Below are 25,000 nucleotides of genomic sequence, written 5' to 3' on the forward strand. Positions count from 1 at the left end.
TCTCTCTAGGGGTCCCCCTGGTCTCTCTCTAGGGGTCCCCCTGCGGTCTGGTCCCTCTCTAGGGGTCCCCCTGGTCTGGTCTCTCTCTAGGGTCCCCCTGGTCTCTCTCTAGGGGTCCCCCTGGTCTCTCTCTAGGGTCCCCCTGGTCTCTCTCTAGGGGTCCCCCTGGTCTGGTCTCTCTCTAGGGTCCCCCTGGTCTCTCTCTAGGGGTCCCCCTGGTCCCTCTCTAGGGTCCCCCTGGTCTCTCTCTAGGGTCCCCCTGGTCTGGTCTCTCTCTAGGGTCCCCCTGGTCTCTCTCTAGGGGTCCCCCTGGTCTGGTCTCTCTCTAGGGGTCCCCCTGGTCTCTCTCTAGGGTCCCCCTGGTCTCTCTCTAGGGGTCCCCCTGGTCTGGTCTCTCTCTAGGGTCCCCCTGGTCTCTCTCTAGGGGTCCCCCTGGTCCCTCTCTAGGGTCCCCCTGGTCTCTCTCTAGGGGTCCCAGGGCTCCCCAGGTGATGAACTGGGTCAGAGCCATGTGACCGGCTGGCGTCCGGCCTACAGCTCTGATCCCATGTGGCGGCCGGTGAGCTCAGCGGAGACATCAGGGCCCAGTGGACCAGTGACGGAGCCCGGCCCAACCAGCTGTGACCGCTGTCAGCAATGATGACAGCTGAAGCTAATGCAGACTCAGCACTTCTGGAGGACGGCCAGCATGGCCATTAAGAGAAGAACAATAGTCCTGAAGTATAGATTCTTTCATTTAACCTTGCATTTACATCAGAACTACACACACACACACACACTATATTTTGTCCCAAAGTAGTCTACTTACGCTTAATTAGGGACATGTGTTGGTCTAATTATTTGATTCTACATGTATATTGTAGTAGTCATAAGAAATGCAGAAAAGAAATACGCTCACACTAAAAAAGTAAAGTAAATATCACTCCCATCCATCATATCCCCATCACATCATATCTTCAGCGTCTTCTTTAGTTATATCTCCAAAACATCCTTGTATTGTTCCATATGAACCATCTTCCCCGAAATATGATTATACCATCATGACCAGTAGTTATTTGTTGTAGAGGCTTATTCAGCAAGCCTCAGCTATTGCTTTGGTGCTGAAATAGCAGACCTCCAAAATAAAGAGAGAGAGAGAGAGAGAGAGAGAGAGAGAGAGAGAGAGAGAGAGAGAGAGAGAGAGAGAGAGAGAGAGAGAGAGAGAGAGAGAGAGAGAGAGAGAGAGAGAGAGAGACAGAGAGAGAGACTTCTAATGGTCTTTGGCGCCACTGGGCAAGATTAATTCTAACCAGTAAGAGTGAGAAATGTTTTAAATCTTACTATTAGCAATTCAATCCTTAGTAATAAAAATGTTATTCTTACTAGCATGCATAATAATTTGAAATATCTATAATATAAAAAAAAATCCTTGCATATTACCAACTACAATAACCCAATTCTTACTAGTTGAGAATGAGAATCTATGTTTGAATTCTAGAATGACAGAGAGACAGGGAGGGAGGCAACATGCATCATCTCAGACCCACCAGTCCTACTGCGTTCTCGCAGAACGCAGAGAAAGAGAAAGCACAGAATCAACCCCTGAAATCAGAGACTATATATAAGCCTTGTTTCCTGATTCTTAATATCCTACCAAAGACAAAATGGGATTTTAGGAAGTGAATTTTAACAGTAAACAGTTAACTCCAATGCATTCCTTAATGCACTGGAGGGGCACATGATAAACAGGACACAGAGTGAGATGTGTGAGACGGAGAGAGACAGCAGAGCACGTCATCACAGTGGATCTCTGCAGTTTGACAGGAAGATGTTTGATTCATGGTCCTGTCAGGTGGTAGGGCTGATGCTCTCACATCCATCCTGGTGAACACATGTGGTGTGAGGAGTCCTGTATGACTGGTATTACCTTACCTTTAGAGGATTAACCCTTACCTTTAACACATGTGGTGTGAGGAGTCCTGTATGACTGGTCTTACTCTCTCTTTAGAGGGTTAACCCTTATCATTAGAGGGTTAACCCTTATCTTAAGAGTCCACTACATTCAAATGTAGTACATGTGGTTTATAGTAATTGATGCTTTTTGTGCTGGTGGTGTTGATGGTGCAGACTATGGTGTCCGTACAGCAGGTTATACAGTGGAACACACACACACACACACACACACACACACACACACACACACACACACACACACACACACACACACACACACACACACACACACACACACACACACACACACACACACACACACCTCAGTGAGCAGAGCAGCAGTCAGAGAGCCAACAGGTGGAAACAGAGAAAACAAGGATTATGGATTTGATTGCGGCAAAGGCTGCCAGACCATACAGGATACCCCTCCCCTAACAACCCCCTCTCCCTGTCTCTCTCCGTCCCTCCCTCTGCAGTCTTACAGGAGACCCCCCTCTCCCTGTCTCTCTCCGTCCCTCCCTCTGCAGTCTTACAGGAGACCCCCTCTCCCTGTCTCTCTCCGTCCCTCCCTCTGCAGTCTTACAGGAGACCCCCTCTCCCTGTCTCTCTCCGTCCCTCCCTCTGCAGTCTTACAGGAGACCCCCTCTCCCTGTCTCTCTCCGTCCCTCCCTCTGCAGTCTTACAGGAGACCCCCTCTCCCTGTCTCTCTCTGACAGAGACTACATCAGCAGCCTGATCACACTCTGCATGGAGCGGCCTCTGTTCTGACAGAGTGGAACTGGAGAAATTGATTAATGGAATTACAATAAGCAGAATGACATGGACACAGAAGTTCTTAATAATAATAATAATAAATTTGATTTGTATAGCGCTTTTCTCGCACTCAAAGCACTTGTTCACAAGCTAACCACCGCTAGGCTACCAGTGAAGTGAAGAGTAACACCTGCAGCAGACTAATAATAGACAGCAGAACCTCTCCTATGCATTTAGCCTTCAGGTGCCAAAAGGGAAATGGGTTCACTGCTTCCATGTTACATACATGTATGCACGTTTAAAGAAATGCACTATGCACAAGACACACATTTCATTGCAATAATGATGCATTTCAGTGCACCTATATGGGTTTAACTTGTTGACCAATACGTTTAAACTACCAGTGGTTTATGCTCACAAAACTCATTCCGATGACATGCTCCTAGGTCTTGAGAACTAGTTACTAATTACTGAAACTATTTCCACAGGACAAAAGTTGGGTTGGTAACTTAGAGATTAGTAATGATTTTCCTTTATTAAACTAAGCAATGGATTGAGAAATGCAGAAAATATCACACATTAATAACCCAAATCCTCTCAATTAGCTAGGGAATGATATGTAGGTTGTGATATATGCAGATATTACAGCAACGGTATACAGCCCACTACAGGATATTGGTTGGTATGCTGGTTTTAGAAAATGTATTTAGAAATCTGGTGAATTTATATTATGTAGAATGCCACATAGCATAGAACAGCATGTTACAGAATAAATTAAAGTCATAACCTATGAATAGGATTTCAATATGGAAGTATATATAGTTCCATCTGCATGGACACACACACACACACACACACACACACACACACACACACACACACACACACACACACACACACACACACACACACACACACACACACACACACACACACACACACACACAAAAAATCGAGGCCAGTGACAAAGTGAAAGGCTCCATAGCATAAATCCGTCACTAAGCCAATATGTAGCCCCACTCCGCTCGCTCGGCGCCTTTCGCTAGGTTCTATCAAAACGTCTCATTCACAAACATGGAGCAGCACACCAGCACAGAATGGAGCAGTTCTATTCCCGGAAGAAATAATCTCCTAAAACCATTACAGGGAACAACGTAGGTGCACTAGCTATGGGGGGATTACAGCTCTACTCTAAAGCTCCACTTCTGATACACATAGAACCAGCGCGCGCACACACACACACACACACACACACACACACACACACACACACACACACACACACACACACACACACACACACACACACACACACACACACACACACACACACACACACACACACACACACACACGTTGCATTGTGGGGGTGAAGCGGTTCCTAACTGAATTAGGGTAGCCCATCATTTATGTAAGGATATTTCCTGGGCTCCAAGGTCATGCCTGCCAATACAGCTTCAGCAGATATGTTCATGAGTTGTATAAATTATTAGGGGAATGAAAATAGCGATGTACCATGTGTGCTGTGTGCAATATTACATAAGGGAAGTATTCAATATGTTGGTCATGATGGGCAGTTTGAGTCAACCTAATCCCTTGGTCATTTTAAAATGGATTATCACTTCCCTTACTGGGTTAGTCGAGAGTAACAGATGATAGTCGAGAGTGAGTCCTGGAAACAACTGATCCTCCCTGGCTACAGCCCGTTTTCTACTACTTAAGTACTTGGAACGCAATTGCGGCCAGTAAACATTAAAGATTGAAGAGAAAAAGTAAATAAATTAAATGAATGTTCTTTACCCATAACTATATTTTACGTTCAATCCAGGGTGAGTCCGTTTGAGTCTGTTTAGTTCATAATGTGATGACGCCAACTGCTGAGTGCACCTTTAAAAATTGTAAACTTGTCTGAAGGAGTCTTTTTATTAAAAGGAATCTGTAATTGGGAAATTTCAAAGAAAGTGTCCCTCCTTCTCCCTCCATGTCTCTTCCTCACCAAGTCATTCCATCATGTTCTCCCAGGGAGAAAAAACCCTTAATTCAAATATAATCCCCATCCCATTAGTTTAGATTCTCCACAGCAAACAATGTTGTTTGATGGCGAATCCATTTTACCCCACATTACCCGCAGCATCAGCAAGCCCCTCTCCACACAGAAGTCTGCTTTCATTGGATGCTGCGCCAAGCATCGTCGCGCTAGTTGCCTAGCAATGGCTTGTTTTTCTTTTTCTTTTACAAAATGGCTCTTGTTGTGGATGCTTGTGCCTAAAATGTCATCCTCAATCACCACTTGGCATGCAACCCCGCAATTGGCTACCTCTGGGTTTAGCAGCAACATCTGAGATGTGTGACTATGCATATAGCATTACAAGGCTCAGGACTTCTCCTGTGTGTTGGTTTGGATGTTATACAGAGCCCATCTCTGCTGTCCATTACATAAGCCTGCTTCGCTGCCAGCAAGTGCTGCTTTCCGTTTAATGTGTTTGCAAAGCAAGCACACAACTGTATTAAGAGATTATTCTTCCTGCTGATATTGTAACCATATCTCCTCCTACAGTTTGAGGTATCGACACGAAACCAATATCCACATTTTGGGCCCATTCCGGTGCAGTCGGTGCAGATTTTTGTAAATTCTGAACCATTGCGGTTATTAAAGAAATATTTCCTAAAAATGCAGTTTAAGTTTAAAGCTGGTAGGTAGGGTGAGAGAGGTGTCTAACCACACCTTGCTACCAGCATGTTCATCTTAATGCAGCGCAGCAAGCAATGACATCCAGAGATGTCAGCGATGGGATTTCTAATTCCTAGTTCAATATAAGACAAACCGCTCAATGTAGGGGTGTGTTTGGCAATAAGGAAATCCTTCAAACACCATGAGAGTTGCCCTATGGATGCTAAAGCCAGCGAGGTCACAGGGTTACCTGGAGGATCAGTCTACTCAGCAGCTACAAGGAGCTCTAATAACGAGCTCTTATAACAAGCCAGGAAGGCATTCTGTTCTTTATTCCCTGCTGGCTGTGCTGCTGATACAGCAAGGTCAATGTGAGGCATGGGACTGTTTACTGCCCTGACAGAGCGCTGAGATTGGAGTCCTACCTGTGACCCTGACCCTCCGCTCATCCTCCCTGGAACCCAGAACACCTCGGTGGACACCAGGGAGGAGACTCAGGAAGGCTGAGTCTCCTCCCTGGTGAACACCTCGGTGGACACCAGGAGAGGAGACTCAGGAAGGCTGAGTCTCCTCCCTGGAACCCAGAACACCTCGGTGGACACCAGGAGGAGACTCAGGAAGGCTGAGGCACCTGGGAGAGCTTCAGGTTCCATTGGTCCCGCCTGGGGGCCGGTCTGTACGGAGATGCCACCGTGGCACCCTGGATAATGAGCTGGATAATGAGCACCCTGGATAATGAGCTGGATAATGAGCTGGATAATGAGCACCCTGGATAATGAGCTGGATAATGAGCACCCTGGATAATGAGCTGGATAATGAGCACCCTGGTTAATGAGCACCCTGGATAATGAGCTGGATAATGAGCACCCTGGATAATGAGCTGGATAATGAGCACCCTGGATAATGAGCTGGATAATGAGCACCCTGGATAATGAGCTGGATAATGAGCACCCTGGTTAATGAGCACCCTGGATAATGAGCTGGATAATGAGCACCCTGGATAATGAGCAGGATAATGAGCACCCTGGATAATGAGCTGAAACATGGCTGCGCTACAGACACCCTTTTGGTGTGGTGATGGTGAAGCAGTGTTGGGCCGGTAAACATACTAACGTTAGGGGTTCTGTGTGGATGGAAGCTGAAAGAGGCACTTCTGTATGATGGTGACATCACGTTTCTTCATTGAGCTGATGCTATGACCATAGACACACACACGCAAACACACAGACCAGACACACATGCACACAGACAGACGCACACACACAGACCAAACACACGCAGTTGATGGAAAGAAGAAAGAAGGAACTGAACTGTTTCTGTTCAGTTATTGTGTAATAAAGGGTTAGGGTTAGTGTGTTAGGGTTAGGGTTAGTGTGTGTTGTATGTGCTGTGTTTCTGTATGTCTGGTATATTGATCACTGAAATAGCATTGAATAAGCATGCATAGCATCTGATGAAGTCAACTCCTTTTGCCACGTTGTTGTAGCTTAGCCTGGTACATTTCTCTGGGGTAAACTTCTGTGTGGTGAAGCTTCATTTAAGGCAGAGTAACTGGCAGCTTAGCCCAACGCTGTGTACAGCTACTACAGCCCATATAGTCAGGAGGCCACGCCCGCAGAACCATTAACCACTTGTCTATATATCATAGATATATATATATAGACATATCATATCATATATCATTTACCAAAAAACCTGAAATGTTCCCTTTGCTAATGCAGCGTGTTCATTCATCACCTCCAAGAAGAGCTGTCCTACTGTAACAGATCTACTCAGAGCAGTCTCCTGCTAGACCTCCATCCATTCAAACCTCCATTACTCCACTCCTTCTTCCATGGAACTGCCGCTGCCATCATCTTATACCGCTTCATAACTCACTGTATGCCTGCTTCATAACTCACTGTATGCCTGCTTCATAACTCACTGTATGCCTGCTTCATAACTCACTGTATGCCTGCTTCATAACTCACTGTATGCCTGCTTCATAACTCACTGTATGCCTGCTTCATGACTCACTGTATGCCTGCTTCATAACTCACTGTATGCCTGCTTCATAACTCACTGTATGCCTGCTTCATGACTCACTGTATGCCTGCTTCATAACTCACTGTATGCCTGCTTCATGACTCACTGTATGCCTGCTTCATGACTCACTGTATGCCTGCTTCATAACTCACTGTATGCCTGCTTCTTGACTCACTGTATGCCTGCTTCATAACTCACTGTATGCCTGCTTCTTGACTCACTGTATGCCTGCTTCTTGACTCTTATTGACTGTACAGCATGTTATTTCAGTTGATCTGGACACCCCAACACAAAACAGCAGACTTACAATGGTGACTGCAGCAGTGAGGATTTGCTGGTGCTCAGCACCCCAGGCTGTGCCTGCTGCCCCCTGAACACAGCTGAACCCATTACAGGACGCTAATGGAGGAGGCTAGGGAGGGGAACGGAGAGCCAGAGAAGAAGGACAATTGTGGCATTTCCACAATTTAATCTGTTACTTGGGTAACGTATTCTTGGTTTGGAAAGCTGCACAGAATGATAATTATTTGTGTCATCTTAAACACAACAATTATACTAAAGACATTAATTTTCTCTTATTTTCGGTCAATCCTCTGAAGAATGTAAACCACAAACTAGCAAGCAGAATAGCGAAGAATGACAGGCTGGGAAGATTGGCTTACCAATCTATAGCAGACACACTGAATTAAACTCTTACACTGTCATATTAAGAAATCCATTGCGATACCAACTGTGTGCAACTCCCTAATCAGAACGAGGTCCCTGCAGCTTGCTATTTGAGGAACTCCATCACACTCAGGAAGGCAGCGTCCGTAAGAATTCCTCGTCTTTAGCCTAATCCTGCAACAGCTTAACGATGAATTAAACTCTCTCTGGTTAAATTGCCTCCAACCAGGAAATCAGGTAGAGTGAACAGCATGCAGAGACGCCTGCAGTTACCAGACACTGCTCTCTGACTAGCTTAAAGGGATAGTTCAGGACAAGTGAGCCAGTGTGTTATTTATCCTTGGAGACCGTTGTCAACACTTTTCATTCAGTCCTTCTAGTTGCAGAAATCGCTGGTGCTAGGCTAGCGCAACTCGAGGGGAACTGTTAGCTTTCCAATAAAAACAGTTTTACCCACTCCAAAGTACACCCGATGCAAACCAATTATAATGCCCGACTATCGATGTAAATGTCTGTGTTGATAGAATAATATTAGAAATAAAACTATCCTTGTATCGCAATGATCACATTACATTTTGGGGAACTACTTTCTCAGCAGCGGCGGAATTTCACTTTGCTCCGGTGTAGCAACCGATTCACTACAGCAGAAGGTAAACAGAGAAGCGCACTCCAGGTAATATCAGTCCGCCGCTGCCGTAGCTTGCTTCCAACTACAGGGATTATAAACTAAATGCAATGCGATGCAAGGATACGTTTATTTCTAACACTATTCTCGACTTGCGCTAGCCTAGCACCAGCGATTTCTGCAACTAGAAGGACTGAATGAAAAGTATTGAAAACGGTCTCCAATGATAAATAACACACTGGCTCACTTGGAAATGAGACCTGATGTCCAAAATCCTGAACTATCCCTTTAAGTATAAGGATTAGTTTGGAGCAGCAAAATGAAAAGCTTCCCTGAATGTTAAGCATAGGGCTGCAGGTAGCTGGGGCCGTGAGGGAGAAGCAACGGAGGCTGATGACTTCATTCACCGGTGAAGAACATTGGTAGTTTCCTCTCTCGGAACCAACTTCAAAGTTAGCATTCAATCTTTGAGTCTCTATTTTGATATCTGCAAATTACCCTCCAATAATCTTGGTGGTGAGCACCAATATTTTATTTGTTCTAAAGTCTCATCCTTTTTCGCCCCGTGTAGCCTTGACAGACATCGGACCAGACAGGTTTAGAAAGTTACATGACATGATAATTACAAATGATGCTCAATCAGCCCACCCTGCTCTACTGTTGGAAGAGGTCCATTCCTAAGAATAGCATACTAGCAGCACAACATTCAGGTTTTTGTAGAAAACAAATAATAATCAAATCAATAAAACAAAATTCCATGACCTTAGATTTGTATATGTGGGGTGCATATTTTCTCAAACCCTTTGACCCTAACTCTAACCCTTTGACCCTAACTCTAACCCTTTGACCCCCAACTCTTACCCTTTGACCCTGACTCTAACCCTTTGACCCTGACTCTAACCCTTTGACCCTAACTCTAACTCTTTGACCCCAACTCTAAGCCTTTGACCCTAACCCTTTGACCCTAACTCTAACCCTTTGACCCTAACTCTAACTCTAACCCTTTGACCCCAACTAACCCTATCCCTAACCCTATGACCCTAACTCTAACCCTTTGACCCTAACTCTAACCCTAACCCTTTGACCCCAACTAACCCTATCCCTAACCCTATGACCCTAACTCTAACCCTTTGACCCCAACTCTAACCCTAACTTTAACCTTTTGACCTACCTGCGGTGAAGTCCATGTTGAGGTCCACAAAGGCGTTGGAGTGGGGGACACGCATCTTAATGGGGGCGCTGAGAGCCTTGTGCCACTCAACCAGTCTGGAACAACACACACATACACACACATTAGGGCCTGAAGCAATACACACACATTAGGGCCTGAAGCAATACACACACATTAGGGCCTGGGTGCATGTACATACACACACATTAGGGCCTGAAGCAATACACACACATTAGGGCCTGGGTGCATGTACATACACACACATTAGGGCCTGAAGCAATACAGACATGTTTAGCCTGTATGGATGTATGTATGTCGCCCCATATTATGGCCCCCACTGCACTCCTGATCTATGGAAGGTGGGATCCCCCACTCTGCGCTCCTTGCTAATTGTTTCTTGCCCTCTGGGGGGCTAGGGTCGGGGGGGGGGTCATAAACACACAGCCTGTTAAGCCTTTTGAGACTGTACCAGCGATTAAGGACTATATAAATACAATTGAATTGAAATTGATTGCCCATATCTTATAATCATGCAGTACATTATGTCATGTTAATGTTCTGGATATCATAAAAACGTGCGTTCTTGGATGGAGTTTCTCACATGGCGTTATCTGATGGTTTAAGAAAATACAATTTTGGTCAATTTTATTTATTGTTCCAAATGTGGGGGAAGACATTTTTGGAATCATTTAGCCCATTAAAGCCTGGAACGACAACATTCATAATGCCATTTACAAAGGTCCACAAAGTTCATGAAATAAGAAAGCTGTCTGACCAAGACCACAGTAAGAGCTTACCGGTCTCTCAGAAGGCAGACCTCCGTGGAGCCGTCTTTGATGATCCCAAACACGTCCGGGATCATATCACCGTTGAAGCTGCGAGGGCAGAATGCAAATTTATCAAATCAGAAAATGTTTTCAATATTACTTGCTCAAGTCTTCTTATAGTTTGTGACAGACAATACATCTATGGCAAATCTTTGTTTAATCCACCATAGTGGAAGCCACAAATGTGAGAAAATTGCAATAATTGAATGTTGATGTGCATAGTTGCTTCCATGTTAAGTCCTGAGCAAACCAAGGAACAGGAAAAGAACAGGGCTCATATTTTGAGACAGACTTACTCCATGACAAGAGGTTGATCCACGAAGGTCTTGTTCAGCTCCAACCGAGAACCTGGATCTGTTCAAAACAGACATCAAGAAACATTATTATTAGCATTGCTACTTGGTGTGACCAGAAGGCTACAGGGGTCTTCTTCTAGTAGTTAATTCAGTCTGCATCGTTCGATACGCTGACAAAGAACCAGATGAAGGCAGAACGACAATGCAGATTGTATACTTTGAATGTTAAGATAATTGGAAGCTGACCCAGAAGTCTTCTTATGTCATACAATTTAATAATAAGAATTGGATGAACTCAACATAAACAGAAAACCTTGCGTGAATATCAAACAGGAATTGGTCAATTGGTCAATACAAAGTGAACCTGAATTCTAATTGTGAGCCAGATTATCCCAGAATTATTGTATTCTAGAGAAATGAGCTGAACCGTATAACTGAGTCGGATCCCACACGGTAGGACCTAATACAACTGCATGACGCTCTAGTGGTTCCAAGAAGTCAGTGGCTTTATTTACCCAGCGTCTGGTTGTTCCCCCAGAAGATGAACACAGTGGTGGCGTCTTCGCCCTGTTTGGGGCTGGTAGTGAGAAGCACGTCCATCTGAGAGTCTCCATCGTAGTCGCCGGGTACCACGCTGGTGATGACGCTGTCACTGAAACACGAGACCAGGCGGGTAATGTCAGCCCGGGCCTAAACACTGCCAATACCTCAGAAACTAAGTCTCATGTGTAGGTGGTTCAGAATACAAACAAAATGTAGCCCATGAATTCAACGTAAATACATGACCAACAGTTTACAGGCTATCAAAAGGAAGAAAGAGACAATTAAGAACTTTTTATTCACCGTGGCAAAGAATCTTTACTGATGTTGACTTTAGGTTTGAAGTAAGGTATGTTCACATCTGCCAAGAAGATCACCAGCTCAGACTCTGGAAGAAGAAGATCACCAGCTCAGACTCTGGAACAAGGAGTCGCCAGGGTTGCCAACTTTGGGTTTTTGGCTGGTGTGAGACTCTTATAATGCTTACATTATAACAGGGGATAACAGGGGAGTGTTAGTTGGCAACCCTGCAGGATACACAGTCTACACACTATAGGACGGCTGGTGTGTTACTGAGTCTACACACTATAGGATGGCTGGTGTGTTACTGAGTCTACACACTATAGGACGGCATATTATGGATATGGACCATAAGGGGTATGTATACAGACCATAAGGGGTCTGTATACAGACCATAAGGGGTCTATATACAGACCATAAGGGATATGTATACAGACCATAAGGGGTCTGTATACAGACCATAAGGGGTATGTATACAGACCATAAGGGGTCTGTATACAGACCATAAGGGGTCTGTATACAGACCATAAGGGATATGTATACAGACCATAAGGGGTCTGTATACAGACCATAAGGGGTATGTATACAGACCATAAGGGGTCTGTATACAGACCATAAGGGGTCTGTATACAGACCATAAGGGGTATGTATACAGACCATAAGGGGTCTGTATACAGACCATAAGGGGTCTGTATACAGAGGTCCCTGATGCTGAAGAGACCGGTCTGTTCAAGGGGTGCTTATATACATAGATCTATATCATATAGAGGGTTCTAGAGGCTCTTACGGTTCCTGATGATGAACAGTGTTTATATAGATCTATATCCTATAGAGAGGGTTCTAGAGGGTTCTAGAGGCTCTTACGGTTCCTGATGATGAACAGTGTTTATATAGATCTATATCCTATAGAGAGGGTTCTAGAGGGTTCTAGAGGCTCTTACGGTTCCTGATGACGAACAGGTCGGTCTGTTTGTCGGAGTTGAAGTCTCCGAACGCCGCCACCGTCCCGCGGTTCTCCGCTCCGAACAGATCGGCGGTGACGTCCTGGAGCGCGAGCGAACTGACGACACCGGAGAGCAGGAGGAGGACACGGAGACCCCCCGGACCAGCGACACCCCCCGGACCAGCGACACCCCCCGGACCAGCGACACCCCCCGGACCAGGGGCGCTCCTGGACCCCATCTTCAACATCTTCAACATCCTCACACAACAACACTGACAGCGCTGTACGGCAGGGCGCTTTACGGCAGGGCGCAGCAAAACAAAACTATTAAAAACAATAATACGTTGTATATTTATTCAACGTTTTTGATGTTTTTGAAGAAAATACATTTACGAGCTGTTGAGCGATTGCAGTTATATTTTCTTGATAAAGTGCTCATCGAATCCCGTCTGGTTGTGTTCCGTGTTTGCAGCAGTGTCGTACTGACAGAAAACATGGCGAGCCTGGCAGATGTGAGCTGGAAGCTCCTGGAGTTCAGAACTAAAAGATCAGGTTGGGTTTATGGATTCTCAACGTATTGTGCAACATTTGTCACTGCGAGCTTTGCAGTTATACACATATGCCTGTGTTGAATGTCGTGCGATTTGTGATACAATCATTTAGTTATGAAGCGCAGGGGAGAAGCATGAAAGGTCAGAGTTCGCGTTGAGGGGCTTCTGAGCTATAATAAGATCTTATTGCATACAATAACAAGTGTGTGCTGCAATGACCTATATTCAACATATGGCCAGAACGTATGAAGATAGATAATTGTACTTATCGTACTGTATTAACTGTATGCAGGCTCTGTATTATAAATTATACCCCATAGATGCTGCCCTGCACACTAACAACTGACTATAATATATATTCATCTATCTATCATATCTATCTACTATCTATCCTTAAATCTATCTGTCCATCTATGCACACATTTGTCTATCTCTCTATCTGTGTCTGTGTCATAATAAGACAGTTAAGCATACTTGAGTATGAAAAAGTTACCTAACTGAAATTAAAAAACATTTGCAGCATTGCTCAAATGTGTAATTATGGAGCCATTTAAGATCCATATTTCTGAACAAATATGGTCAACAAAATGATTAAGGCTGTGTTCATTATGACTCTTTATTGACTTGTGTGCTTACGGCCATTACATATAATTTAGTAGCACTTTTAATCCAGTGTAATTGATTGAATGTTATTATTTCTTTCAATGCAGAGCCAGAATGTAATTCATTATTAATTTGAGCTTGTCACATGTCTGTCTGCTACTAACTCAATCCATTCAATTGCAGTAGTTGTAATTTAGTTGACCACTGGCTTTAACCTGCATCTTGTGAGCATGGCCGAGGCTCACACGGCTGAAAGGCACCTTGTCAGAGATGGTGAGTACTGAAGAGGAGTACTGGTCCATGACCACTGTCTCTATGAAGCCAGACCCATTCGTATCCACAGAACCATTGTTCTCTTTATGTTGGCCAGCACACCTTTGATAAATCCTCCGGCAGTGAATACTATTAATAAGCTTGACCTGATGCATTACTTTTGTATTCTTAGTAGATAAACATCACCTCTATAGCTGTTTAAAGAAGAGCCTGAAAAACATGTTTCACTTCATCTCTGTAGTGATCTGTAGGAGATGGGTTGGCGCTAATGTCAGTAAGAATGTGACCTTTTGACCTACTGTGGTAGTGACTAAGGTCAAAGCAATTAAAATTTAGATTCAGATTCAGATTACCTTATTAGTCCCTGAGGGGCAATTCTGTTTACAACCAAAATGCATCACATGGATGTTAAAAGTCTGCATTTTGAGTTTATTAGATCGGGTTTCCTTCAAGTTGATACTTACTTGATATTGAAAGCATACCCCTTATGCTTTCACTATCAAGTAAGATACAACATGTTATTAATGAATTTACAGTGACAAGACCTGACATAATGCCAAGTAGGCATTTCATTAATGGTAGGGTTTCAATTCAAATAACAAACAGTTTTCAACATGAGGTGTTACAGACCCATGTCCCCTTAAACAGCACGAGATGAAAGGATGCCAAATGAACACGGACTATACCTCTAACCAACTCATCATGGAGTAATATTGAGCTGATCAATGGAATCTATCATGCTGCCTTTGAACGCTGTTGATATTCACTCTATTCTAGTACCTACTGATAGGAGCGTACAGCAGCATTAGACCTACTGATAGGAGCGTACAGCAGCATTAGACCTACTGATAGGAGCGTACAGCAGCATTAGACCTACTGATAGGAGCGTACAGCAGCATTAGACCTACTGATAGGAGCGTACAGCAGCATTAGACCTACTGATAGGAGCGTACAGCAGCATTAGACCTACTGATAGGAGCGTACAGCAGCATTAGACCTACTGATAGGAGCGTACAGCAGCATTAGACCTACTGATAGGAGCGTACAGCAGCATTAGATGTCATAATGATGGTTTAATGTTCCTCCAGGCTCCATCTATGAACCGCTCAAGCTGTCCTTCCTCCAGCGGGAGGATGAACCACTGTGGGAGAAACTGGACCACTACTACAAGTCAGGTGAGATCTGCTCATTCAACTGCATCTTCTGGTAGAGCTGAAGACTGAACTGCAGGAGTGAACTGTTTTGATGCCATCATTAGAGAGCTTCTTAAGCTTCTGAAATGTGAATGACAGTACAGATAGGCCTCCCAAACAAAGCTCAGAGGTTCATTGAGTGCACTTAGATGCAGGTTTTTGTACCTATTTTAAAACTTGTGTGTTAAAAGCTTCGAGTACTCTGTGTGGTCTATTCTTTGAGAGGGTTCGATTCAGAGCAGACTATTTACCAGATGGGTTCATTTATACATCGCTGCCTGGGTTACGCTCATGGGTACTTGTGTTTTAAACTACAATAATCGCGGGCCAAATGGTCATTTTTTAGTCGGAAAACGATTGCCACAATAAACGTCTCCATGGAGATTGCAGTATGTTCCCAAGCTCGAGCTGCACGCTCACTTCACAATTGTGTCCTGCAGCAGTTGGCAACGCTTTTCCAATTCTTGTGGGGAACAAAGCCAACAGTGTTATCATGGTCGCCCAGGCACTCTCTCCAACACCTGGTTTTACTGGAAGCGACCAATCAGAACCAACTATGTGGTCGGCCACTTATTGGGACCATTGTGACCCCTCAGCCAAGCCCATCACTCTGGTAATGAGGAGCGCTGTTGTGCGACCATCTTGTGTTGATATTTATTTAGTCATAAAAGAGGAGTGGAGCGCGTCCCACGATAATGAGTTAATCGCTTCATTGTCTCCCCCTTGTCTCTGGATCTTGTTGCTGGGGTAATGTTCATGGGTTCATTGTTGCTGGGGTAATGTTCATGGGTTCATTGTTGCTGGGGTAATGTTCATGGGTTCATTGTTGCTGGGGTAATGTTCATGGGTTCATTGTTGCTGGGGTAATGTTCATGGGTTCATTGTTGCCTGGGTAATGTTCATGGGTTCATTGTTCATGGGGTAGCCTCCGCTCCCGACTGGACACTGGGTAAGGCGTGAAGCAGAAGGTCCGTATCGCCTCGTCTTCTGGTGCAGATTAAGGAATGGAGAATATCTCTCTGTTATTTATTTAACTAATGGTTCTGGGGGGCACTCAGTCATTTTGTCAACACTTCCACAGTTTTATCCCATCTATTTCTCATTTTTGTATACAATCAGTCATAATTGGAGTTATTTACATTATATTTAGTCATTTAGAAGACGCTTGAGTTCCCCCATGTCGTTAATGAGCCAGTGGGGCTTCAGTAGACATTAGGGTTCAGAACCTCCCGGCTCGTAGGGAAACGACTAGACTCTGCTGGCTCCTGTCCCGCTGTCTTCATGTTGCCCCCCCCTCCTGCACCCTGGCGTTGCAGGGAAATGACCCAGTGCAGCTGGCAGACTGCGCTTCTCATACATTAGCTGCTTATTTAGTGGGACATTAGCTTGATGGATGACAAGGCAGAAAACTGGCAACAACAGTGGATTTGCATCCCGACGCTGTGTGGGTCTGAGAGAGTCAGCCTCTTTCATCTGCTGATCTCATCACTCGCGCTGTGCCGCTAACGACCACTTCTATCTCTGGGGAAAAACAAAATAAGGATATGACTTTCTGATAAGAAATGAAAGTATTGTTGTGCAGAATATAGCTCACCAAAACTCTATTTTCCATCTTGGTTTGGTTCTATACAAGCAGCATCTCTATTGTAGAACTTCTCCACCCACTCCAAGCATCCCTGTCCATCCCTCATGAGGAACCTTCTGGACTGAACCTGCTAGATGTGTGGCTCAGGAGGAGCCAGCCTGAAGCTCTGACCCTCAGGGTCAAGCAGAGCTGTGCTTGGTGATTGGAGCAGAGCTCTGGCCCCCTCACAGAGCTCTGCTTGGTGATTGGATCAGAGCTCTGGCCCCCTCACAGAGCTGTGCTTGGTGATTGGAGCAGAGCTCTGGCCCCCGCACAGAGCTGTGCTTGGTGATTGCGGTTACCGTAGTGGTTACCGTAGTAATAGTAGTGTTAACAGAGCTGTAACTACACCCTGGACCTCGGGGAGGTGGCTGGTAGGAGGTAGGTTAAAAGACCAGGTTAATAATAGCCAGCCTAATGTGCGTGTCGGTTTCAACAGGGTGGAGACCAGAGGTTTACCCTTGTAAGAGTAATGCACAGATCTGTGTGTGCGTCATGCATGGTTTCCGACTTTGCAGCTAAATATATGGAATGTTCATTAATACGCTACTTAATTCACCCCATCTCACCTCTTTATCACACCACCAATGTCTCTCTCTCTCTCTCTCTCTCTCTCTCTCTCTCTCTCTCTCTCTCTCTCTCTCTCTCTCTCTCTCTCTCTCTCTCTCTCTCTCTCTCTCTCTCTCTCTCTCTCTGAGGCAGTGAATAATGAGTGTTCCCTTCATTTGGACGGCATAATGTGCAGATGAAAAATGAAGTGCAGCGTTCAGACAGATCGGTCATCTGTGAGGACCTCTAGAGGTGCTACACACATGCAGGCACATTCTCACACACACACACACACACACACACACACACACACACACACACACCACTGTCCCATGGCCTTGTAATGGACAACAACTAACAACTAACCCTGACCCACAACAAACCCTAACCCAACAACTAACAACTAACCCTAACCCAACAACTAACAACTAACCCTAACCCAACAACTAACAACTAACCCTAACCCAACACTAACCGTTTCAGTTGGACCAGCTTCTGTGTTGGTGTGAAGGAACACGAGGTTGGCTCTCAGCCTCATAGTGTGTTGCTTTGCAATGGGAAGTTGTGATACTTGTTGCACATTCTTGCGCGTCTATCTTCCTCACTTTGGCAGGAAGCTGGGCTCATTCTGAGGCTGCATTGGGATCTGTACAGTTAAACAATACATTACAACTCATTAGTTGTGATGTGTTGTAGAAGACCAGTAAAGATCAGGGGACACCAAATGAAGTGCTAAAACCAGATTGAGAAGGTTTTAAACTTAAGTAAAGTAACAATGTAACCTTTGGATTTTAACGTAGCCAGGGATGCTCAGGTGATTTTTGGAAACTGTTCCGAGTGGTCCAATAGGGCGGGGTTATCCAATGGGCGGGGTTATGCAGGGGGCGGGGTTATGCAAGGGGCGGGGTTATCCAATGGGCGGGGTTATGCAGGGGGCGGGGTTATCCAATGGGCGGGGTTATGCAGGGGGCGGGGTTATGCAGGGGGCGGGGTTATGTACACTTCCCCTGGCTTTTGTACAATAAAAGGATAAAATACATCAAGATAATGTATTGACCAGAGCCTCAAGTCTTTGAAGAGTCAATCAAGTCCACCAAGGCCTCATCTGAAAGGTGCTCTCTGTCCCCAGTGAAGGCCACCATCCTCAACCACCAGAGTCCCACCACAGGCCTGTACCCCGTCAAGACGTGCCCCTCCTGCAAGGAGGCCCGCGTGAGGGACTCCCTGTACTGTGCTGCTGGGACCTGGGCCCTGGCGCTGGCATACAGGTACACACACACACACACACACACACACACACACACACACACACACACACACACACACACACACACACACACACACACACACACACACACACACACACACACACGGAGGGGATGAGCGGAGCACATGCATCAACACCATCATTCACATCCGTCTGCATGAGAAGCGTCCTTAACATTCAATTAAAAACATTCTCATCCGACACATCCGGTCACTGCCATTACTTACTTTGTGAGCTGTGTGTGTGTGTTGTATAATTCTGACCTCACCAGGGTTAAGACAAAAGCGTAGCTCTGATATCAAAAACTTTCCAATTGCTAATCGTTTTGAAATGAAACGTCAATCCGCATTAAAGCAGGAGCGATTTAGAAGGCGGAGTTGCAGCAGGCCTTTTAAATGAAAATCCGTTGCAGTGATTGTCAGCCTAATAATCCCGGGGTGACCTTCCAAGTCACCCGCCCTGGCCAAGTCACACTGGGATTTGAAAGCCCAAAGTAATGCAGGATGTTTTCGCACTCAAGACTGCTGTTTTGTACCGTGCGTTTGAAGAATAATACCTGTACGTGCTTTTGGAGCATTGAAGCTAACAGGCGCTAGGGCAGGGCTGAGTCTGTGGATTAGTCTGTGGATGAGTCTGTGGAAACGGGCCTTTGATGGGAGATCAAAACCGGAGTGTCCTCTGAGCCTCCAGTTTGATGTAAGGTCAGGCCTCATGCTTAATGCACAGTCCATCTCCACAGGCCTCTGGACGGCCTTTCTCTGCCCTCCAACAGGCAGCTCCACGTGCCATCACAGATTTTATATATATATATGAACAGGAAGTTAACTTATGAATGTTTTCTTTTTGTAAAGATGTTTCATTTTGTAAAGATCCATTCCTCTGGCCTTACTGGACCAGTCAACAGATCCACACACAGTGGGTTAGGGTTATGGGCAGGGGTGCATCACTTTTTTAGTGAGTCACTCAGGTGAGTACTAGGAGATGGTGTTTGGAACGCACCCACATAGGCCCACACGTAACATCTGATCATTCACAAAGGAGATTCCATTTTCAATACACAACTTCTTAAGCACAGCAGTGTATTTTGCTCCACTTATTTTTTTTAAATCAAACTGCAGTGGCTTGACCATGGAGCGTTTGAATATCTCACAAAAGGAACGTTGCACTCAACAGATTTTGCACACTCTCCAGTGTGTGCACGGTGCACAGCGCACACAGCGCACATGAGCGCACATTTCAGTGCGCTTATCATTCGTTTCGAGCCACAACACATCTTGGCGCCACTTCAAAAAAAGCTGTCTTCTGCTCTGGCTCCGTTGGACTTTTCTTTGCAGGTGGCGAACGCCAAAGTAGCTGCTCAATGTATCTTTTTTTGGATTTTTTTCGATATCCCGTTAGTTACGCAAAAGCGTTGTAGTGACACAAGTGACGTTACTCATCCCTGATTATGGGCGTGCATGCGTACTTGCGTACCAGTTATGTGCACCCCTGGTTATGGGTTATTAACTAACCTGTTATGGACCTGAACCAGCCTAACCTGTTCTTTACTAACTGCTGTCCCCCAGGAGGATCGATGACGACATGGGGCGGACCCACGAGCTGGAGCACTCGGCCATCAAGACCTTGAGAGGAGTCCTGTACTGCTACATGAGGCAGGCTGACAAGGTGAGCTCAGAGGTCAGAGGTCAGGTCTGTACTGCTACATGAGGCAGGCTGACAAGGTGAGCTCAGAGGTCAGAGGTCAGGTCTGTACTGCTACATGAGGCAGGCTGACAAGGTGAGCTCAGAGGTCAGAGGTCAGGTCTGTACTGCTACATGAGGCAGGCTGACAAGGTGAGCTCAGAGGTCAGAGGTCAGGTCTGTACTGCTACATGAGGCAGGCTGACAAGGTGAGCTCAGAGGTCAGAGGTCAGGTCTGTACTGCTACATGAGGCAGGCTGACAAGGTGAGCTCAGAGGTCAGAGGTCAGGTCTGTACTGCTACATGAGGCAGGCTGACAAGGTGAGCTCAGAGGTCAGGTCTGTACTGCTACATGAGGCAGGCTGACAAGGTGAGCTCAGAGGTCAGAGGTCAGGTCTGTACTGCTACATGAGGCAGGCTGACAAGGTGAGGTCACAGTCCTGCTGTTAACTTACAGCCCCTGGTCGCACACACACACATGCGCATGCGCGCACACACACATACTCTGCAGGTGACATCCTGCGTCGTGATCAAAGACGCACCTCCGGCCTGGTCTTAACGAGGTCTTAACGAGGTCTAAACGAGCCGCACCACTGATTGCATCTGATTTGCCTTGCAGATTCCTCTCCCTGACTGTAGTGTGAGAGGAGAGAGCGGTTCTCTCCGACAGCTGGTCTCTACTGTCTCTCTGACAGCTGGTCTCTACTGTCTCTCTGACAGCTGGTCTCTACTGTCTCTGTAACACCTGGTCTCTACTGTCTCTCTGACAGCTGGTCTCTACTGTCTCTGTAACACCTGGTCTCTACTGTCTCTGTAACACCTGGTCTCTACTGTCTCTCTGACAGCTGGTCTCTACTGTCTCTGTAACACCTGGTCTCTACTGTCTCTCTGACAGCTGGTCTCTACTGTCTCTCTGACAGCTGGTCTCTACTGTCTCTGTAACACCTGGTCTCTACTGTCTCTCTGACAGCTGGTCTCTACTGTCTCTGTAACACCTGGTCTCGACTGTCTCTCTGACAGCTGGTCTCTACTGTCTCTGTAACACCTGGTCTCTACTGTCTCTCTGACAGCTGGTCTCTACTGTCTCTCTGACACCTGGTCTCTACTGTCTCTCTGACACCTGGTCTCTACTGTCTCTCTGACAGCTGGTCTCTACTGTCTCTGTAACACCTGGTCTCTACTGTCTCTCTGACAGCTGGTCTCTACTGTCTCTGTAACACCTGGTCTCTACTGTCTCTCTGACAGCTGGTCTCTACTGTCTCTGTAACACCTGGTCTCTACTGTCTCTCTGACAGCTGGTCTCTACTGTCTCTCTGACAGCCCAGTGCTCATTGGATCCTGAGCTAATTGAGGAGACGGCCGTGTGTTAATTAAGAGGCAGTGTGTGGAGTGGCTCCGCCCTGGCCGTCCCGTTACAGAGAACAGCAGATGTGTTAATGGAGGCCGGACACGTGCGTAAATAGAAGAAGATGAAACACAAACAATGTTCATAGTCAATCTTTTTTCAAATATGGACTTCAAAGATTTAGCTTCCATAGTAGCGGTTTGGTGAACAGTTCATATTCCCCTTATTCTGTTTGTTTTGTAGACTCATGGACTATAAAATGACTTTGATTGACAAATGATCATGGTAATTATTCTTTAGTCTAAATGAAAAAAAAACATTTTGATTTGAATGAAGAAAGTAAAATAAAACATATTTGATTTGATATGATTTGAACTTAATCATTCATACACAATATTAATTCTCTTTGGGGTTATATTTTAGTGAAATGAGACACAAGGAGCCTCCTGTCACTCATCTGGAGGGTGGGGCTTCTTCAGCTGAGGAGGCTGAGTTCAAACCTCACGTCTTTATCAGAAATACTAATGATGTGTCAGGTGTTGTGAGGGGATGTTGGCCTGTTTGTATTGACTGTACTGCAGTGCCGAATAACTGCAGTACAGATCTGGAGGGAAACCAAGCAGAGAGGACTTCAATGGCTGAACATCCATACCTATTGTTAGTCTCTCTCTCTCTCTCTCTCTCTCTCTCTCTCTCTCTCTCTCTCTCTCTCTCTCTCTCTCTCTCTCTCTCTCTCTCTCTCTCTCTCTCTCTCTCTCTCTCCCTATATATATATATATACTGGCCCAAATATTGCTGGAGAAATCTGTTCTATTTCTGGAATAACAAGGTTCTCATAATGGGAGCACAAAAAGGAAGGGGGGGGGGACAGACAGATCTCTCTGAAGGGGGGGTGGGGGCGGGTAGAGGAACTGATAAGATTGGCGCAAAATTGGGACGAGGGACCAATTATTTCTAATTCTTGTGCAGCAGAAGCAGCAGGGAGCATGGAGATGTGTTTGCAGCCGCTGTCTGCTGATCCCAGCAGGATCAGCACGCTCTGGAGTGACTGATCTATTGTAGAAATAGCTGCAGGAAGCACAATCTGCATTACCTGCAGAAATGCCCACCACCTCACAGCCTGGGGACCGGTCTGTGGGGACCCCCGTCTGTGTGGACTGGTCTTTGGAGACCCCCCTCTGTGGGGACCGGTCTGTGGGGACCCCCGTCTGTGTGGACCGGTCTGTGGAGACCCTCCTCTGTGAGGACTGGTCTGTGGAGACCCTCCTCTGTGGGGACCCCCGTCTGTGTGGACCGGTCTGTGGGGACCGGTCTGTGGGGACCGGTCTGTGGGGACCCCCGTCTGTGTGGACCGGTCTGTGTGGACCGGTCTGTGTGGACCCCCCTCTGTGGGGACCGGTCTGTGGGGACCCCCGTCTGTGTGGACCGGTCTGTGGGGACCCCCGTCTGTGGGGACCGGTCTGTGGGGACCTGTCTGTGGGGACCTGTCTGTGGGGACCCCCCTCTGTGGGGACCGGTCTGTGGGGACCGGTCTGTGTGGACCGGTCTATGGGGACCCCTGTCTGTGGGGACCGGTCTGTGGGGACCGGTCTGTGGGGACCTGTCTGTGGGGACCCCCATCTGTGTGGACCGGTCTGTGTGGACCGGTCTATGGGGACCCCTGTCTGTGGGGACCGGTCTGTGGGGACCCCCGTCTGTGTGGACCGGTCTGTGTGGACCGGTCTATGGGGACCCCCGTCTGTGGGGACCGGTCTGTGGGGACCCCCGTCTGTGGGGACCGGTCTGTGGGGACCCCCCTCTGTGTGGACCGGTTTGTGGGGACCCCCGTCTGTGGGGACCGGTCTGTGGGGACCTGTCTGTGGGGACCGGTCTGTGTGGACCCCCCTCTGTGGGGACCGGTCTGTGGGGACCCCCGTCTGTGTGGACCCCCGTCTGTGTGGACCCCCGTCTGTGTGGACCGGTCTGTGGGGACCCCCGTCTGTGTGGACCGGTCTGTGTGGACCGGTCTGTGGGGACCGGTCTGTGGGGACCCCCGTCTGTGGGGACCGGTCTGTGGGGACCGGTCTGTGGGGACCTGTCTGTGGGGACCCCTGTCTGTGTGGACCCCCCTCTGTGGGGACCGGTCTGCGGGGACCTGTCTGTGGGGACCTGTCTGTGGGGACCCCTGTCTGTGTGGACCCCCCTCTGTGGGGACCGGTCTGTGGGGACCCCCGTCTGTGTGGACCCCCCTCTGTGGGGTCCGGTCTGTGGGGACCCCCTACAGACTGCAGACTTAATGAGGACTGTTTACTACGTTTCCTTCTCTCTACCTCCGGCTTCTCTTTGTATTCGTTTTTTGTCTTCTAATTCTGATCTAGAATTTAGATTCTGACTCGTCTTCCTGTTCCTGTCCTCCCGTCTCCTGGTTCTGACTTCCTGTCCTCCCGTCTCCTGGTTCTGACTTCCTGTCCTCCCGTCTCCTGGTTCTGACTCCTCTGGCCTCAGGTGGAGCAGTTCAAGCAGGACCCCAGCCCCTCCAAGTGTCTGCACTCTGTGTTCCACCTGGACACCGGGGACGAGATGTTCTCCTGCAGCGACTACAGCCACCTGCAGGTGAGCCTTCATCATGAACCACGAGTTAGCCCTAGCCCTAGCCCTGACCCTAACCCTGACCCTAGCCCTAACCCTGACCCTAGCCCTAACCCTAACCCTGACCCTAGCCTTGACCCTAGCCCTAACCCTAACCCTGACCCTAGCCTTGACCCTAGCCCTAGCCCTGACCCTAGCCCTAGCCCTAGCCCTAGCCCTGACCCTAGCCCTAGCCCGAGCCCGAGCCCGAGCCCTAGCCCTAACCCTGACCCTACTCCTGGTATACAATATATGAATCATATTTACATAAATATGATTCATATATTGTAGAAGCTTAATAAGGTAAAGGAGTAAGATAATTGTATAACTAATAATGTTGCAATAAAGTTTGGTTAAGAAGCTCTCTCTCTCTCGCCCTAGATCGATGCCGTGTCTCTGTTCTTGCTCTACCTGGTGGAGATGATCTGCTCCGGGCTCCAGATCATTTACAACACTGATGAGGTACCAGTGAAACATGCTGTAAACTGTTCTATAGCTGTGTAGTGAAAGGAGGCTGCTGCTTTACACACAGCCTCTAATGGTCAGCCTCAGGGCCTCA

General features: G+C 46.8%; 3 protein-coding genes across 3 annotated transcripts in view; 1 reads left to right on the plus strand and 2 right to left on the minus strand.

Moving 5' to 3' along the window:
• neto2a (neuropilin (NRP) and tolloid (TLL)-like 2a) overlaps positions 1 to 4,855 on the minus strand; it is a gene marked incomplete at both ends in the record, with an annotated part of 11,052 nt that extends 6,197 nt beyond the window's left edge. Inside the window, one exon of the mRNA XM_084475842.1 lies at positions 4,811 to 4,855. Coding sequence (XP_084331968.1) covers positions 4,811 to 4,855 — 45 coding nt within the window. The remainder of the gene's footprint in view (positions 1 to 4,810) is intronic.
• A 995-nt stretch (positions 4,856 to 5,850) lies between these two features.
• Positions 5,851 to 12,996, minus strand: itfg1 (integrin alpha FG-GAP repeat containing 1; the record flags this gene model as incomplete). Its single annotated transcript, XM_084475843.1, has 7 exons — positions 12,748 to 12,996; positions 11,810 to 11,894; positions 11,482 to 11,618; positions 10,967 to 11,024; positions 10,641 to 10,718; positions 9,832 to 9,938; positions 5,851 to 6,056 (listed from the first exon to the last, which is right to left on the minus strand). The coding sequence occupies exons 1-7, from the start codon at positions 12,986 to 12,988 to the stop codon at positions 5,851 to 5,853; spliced, it is 912 nt and encodes a 303-aa protein (XP_084331969.1). The 5' UTR covers positions 12,989 to 12,996.
• Positions 12,997 to 13,236: 240 nt separating this feature from the next.
• phkb (phosphorylase kinase, beta) overlaps positions 13,237 to 25,000 on the plus strand; it is a 53,965-nt gene continuing 42,201 nt past the window's right edge. Inside the window, exons 1-6 of the mRNA XM_084475844.1 lie at positions 13,237 to 13,301; positions 15,265 to 15,351; positions 18,672 to 18,810; positions 20,375 to 20,474; positions 24,319 to 24,426; positions 24,823 to 24,903. Coding sequence (XP_084331970.1) covers positions 13,244 to 13,301; positions 15,265 to 15,351; positions 18,672 to 18,810; positions 20,375 to 20,474; positions 24,319 to 24,426; positions 24,823 to 24,903 — 573 coding nt within the window. The 5' untranslated portion in view covers positions 13,237 to 13,243. The remainder of the gene's footprint in view (positions 13,302 to 15,264; positions 15,352 to 18,671; positions 18,811 to 20,374; positions 20,475 to 24,318; positions 24,427 to 24,822; positions 24,904 to 25,000) is intronic.

Source organism: Micromesistius poutassou, assembly GCF_964030765.1.
Source record: "Micromesistius poutassou genome assembly, chromosome: 12".
NCBI classification, from domain to species: Eukaryota; Metazoa; Chordata; class Actinopteri; order Gadiformes; family Gadidae; genus Micromesistius; species Micromesistius poutassou.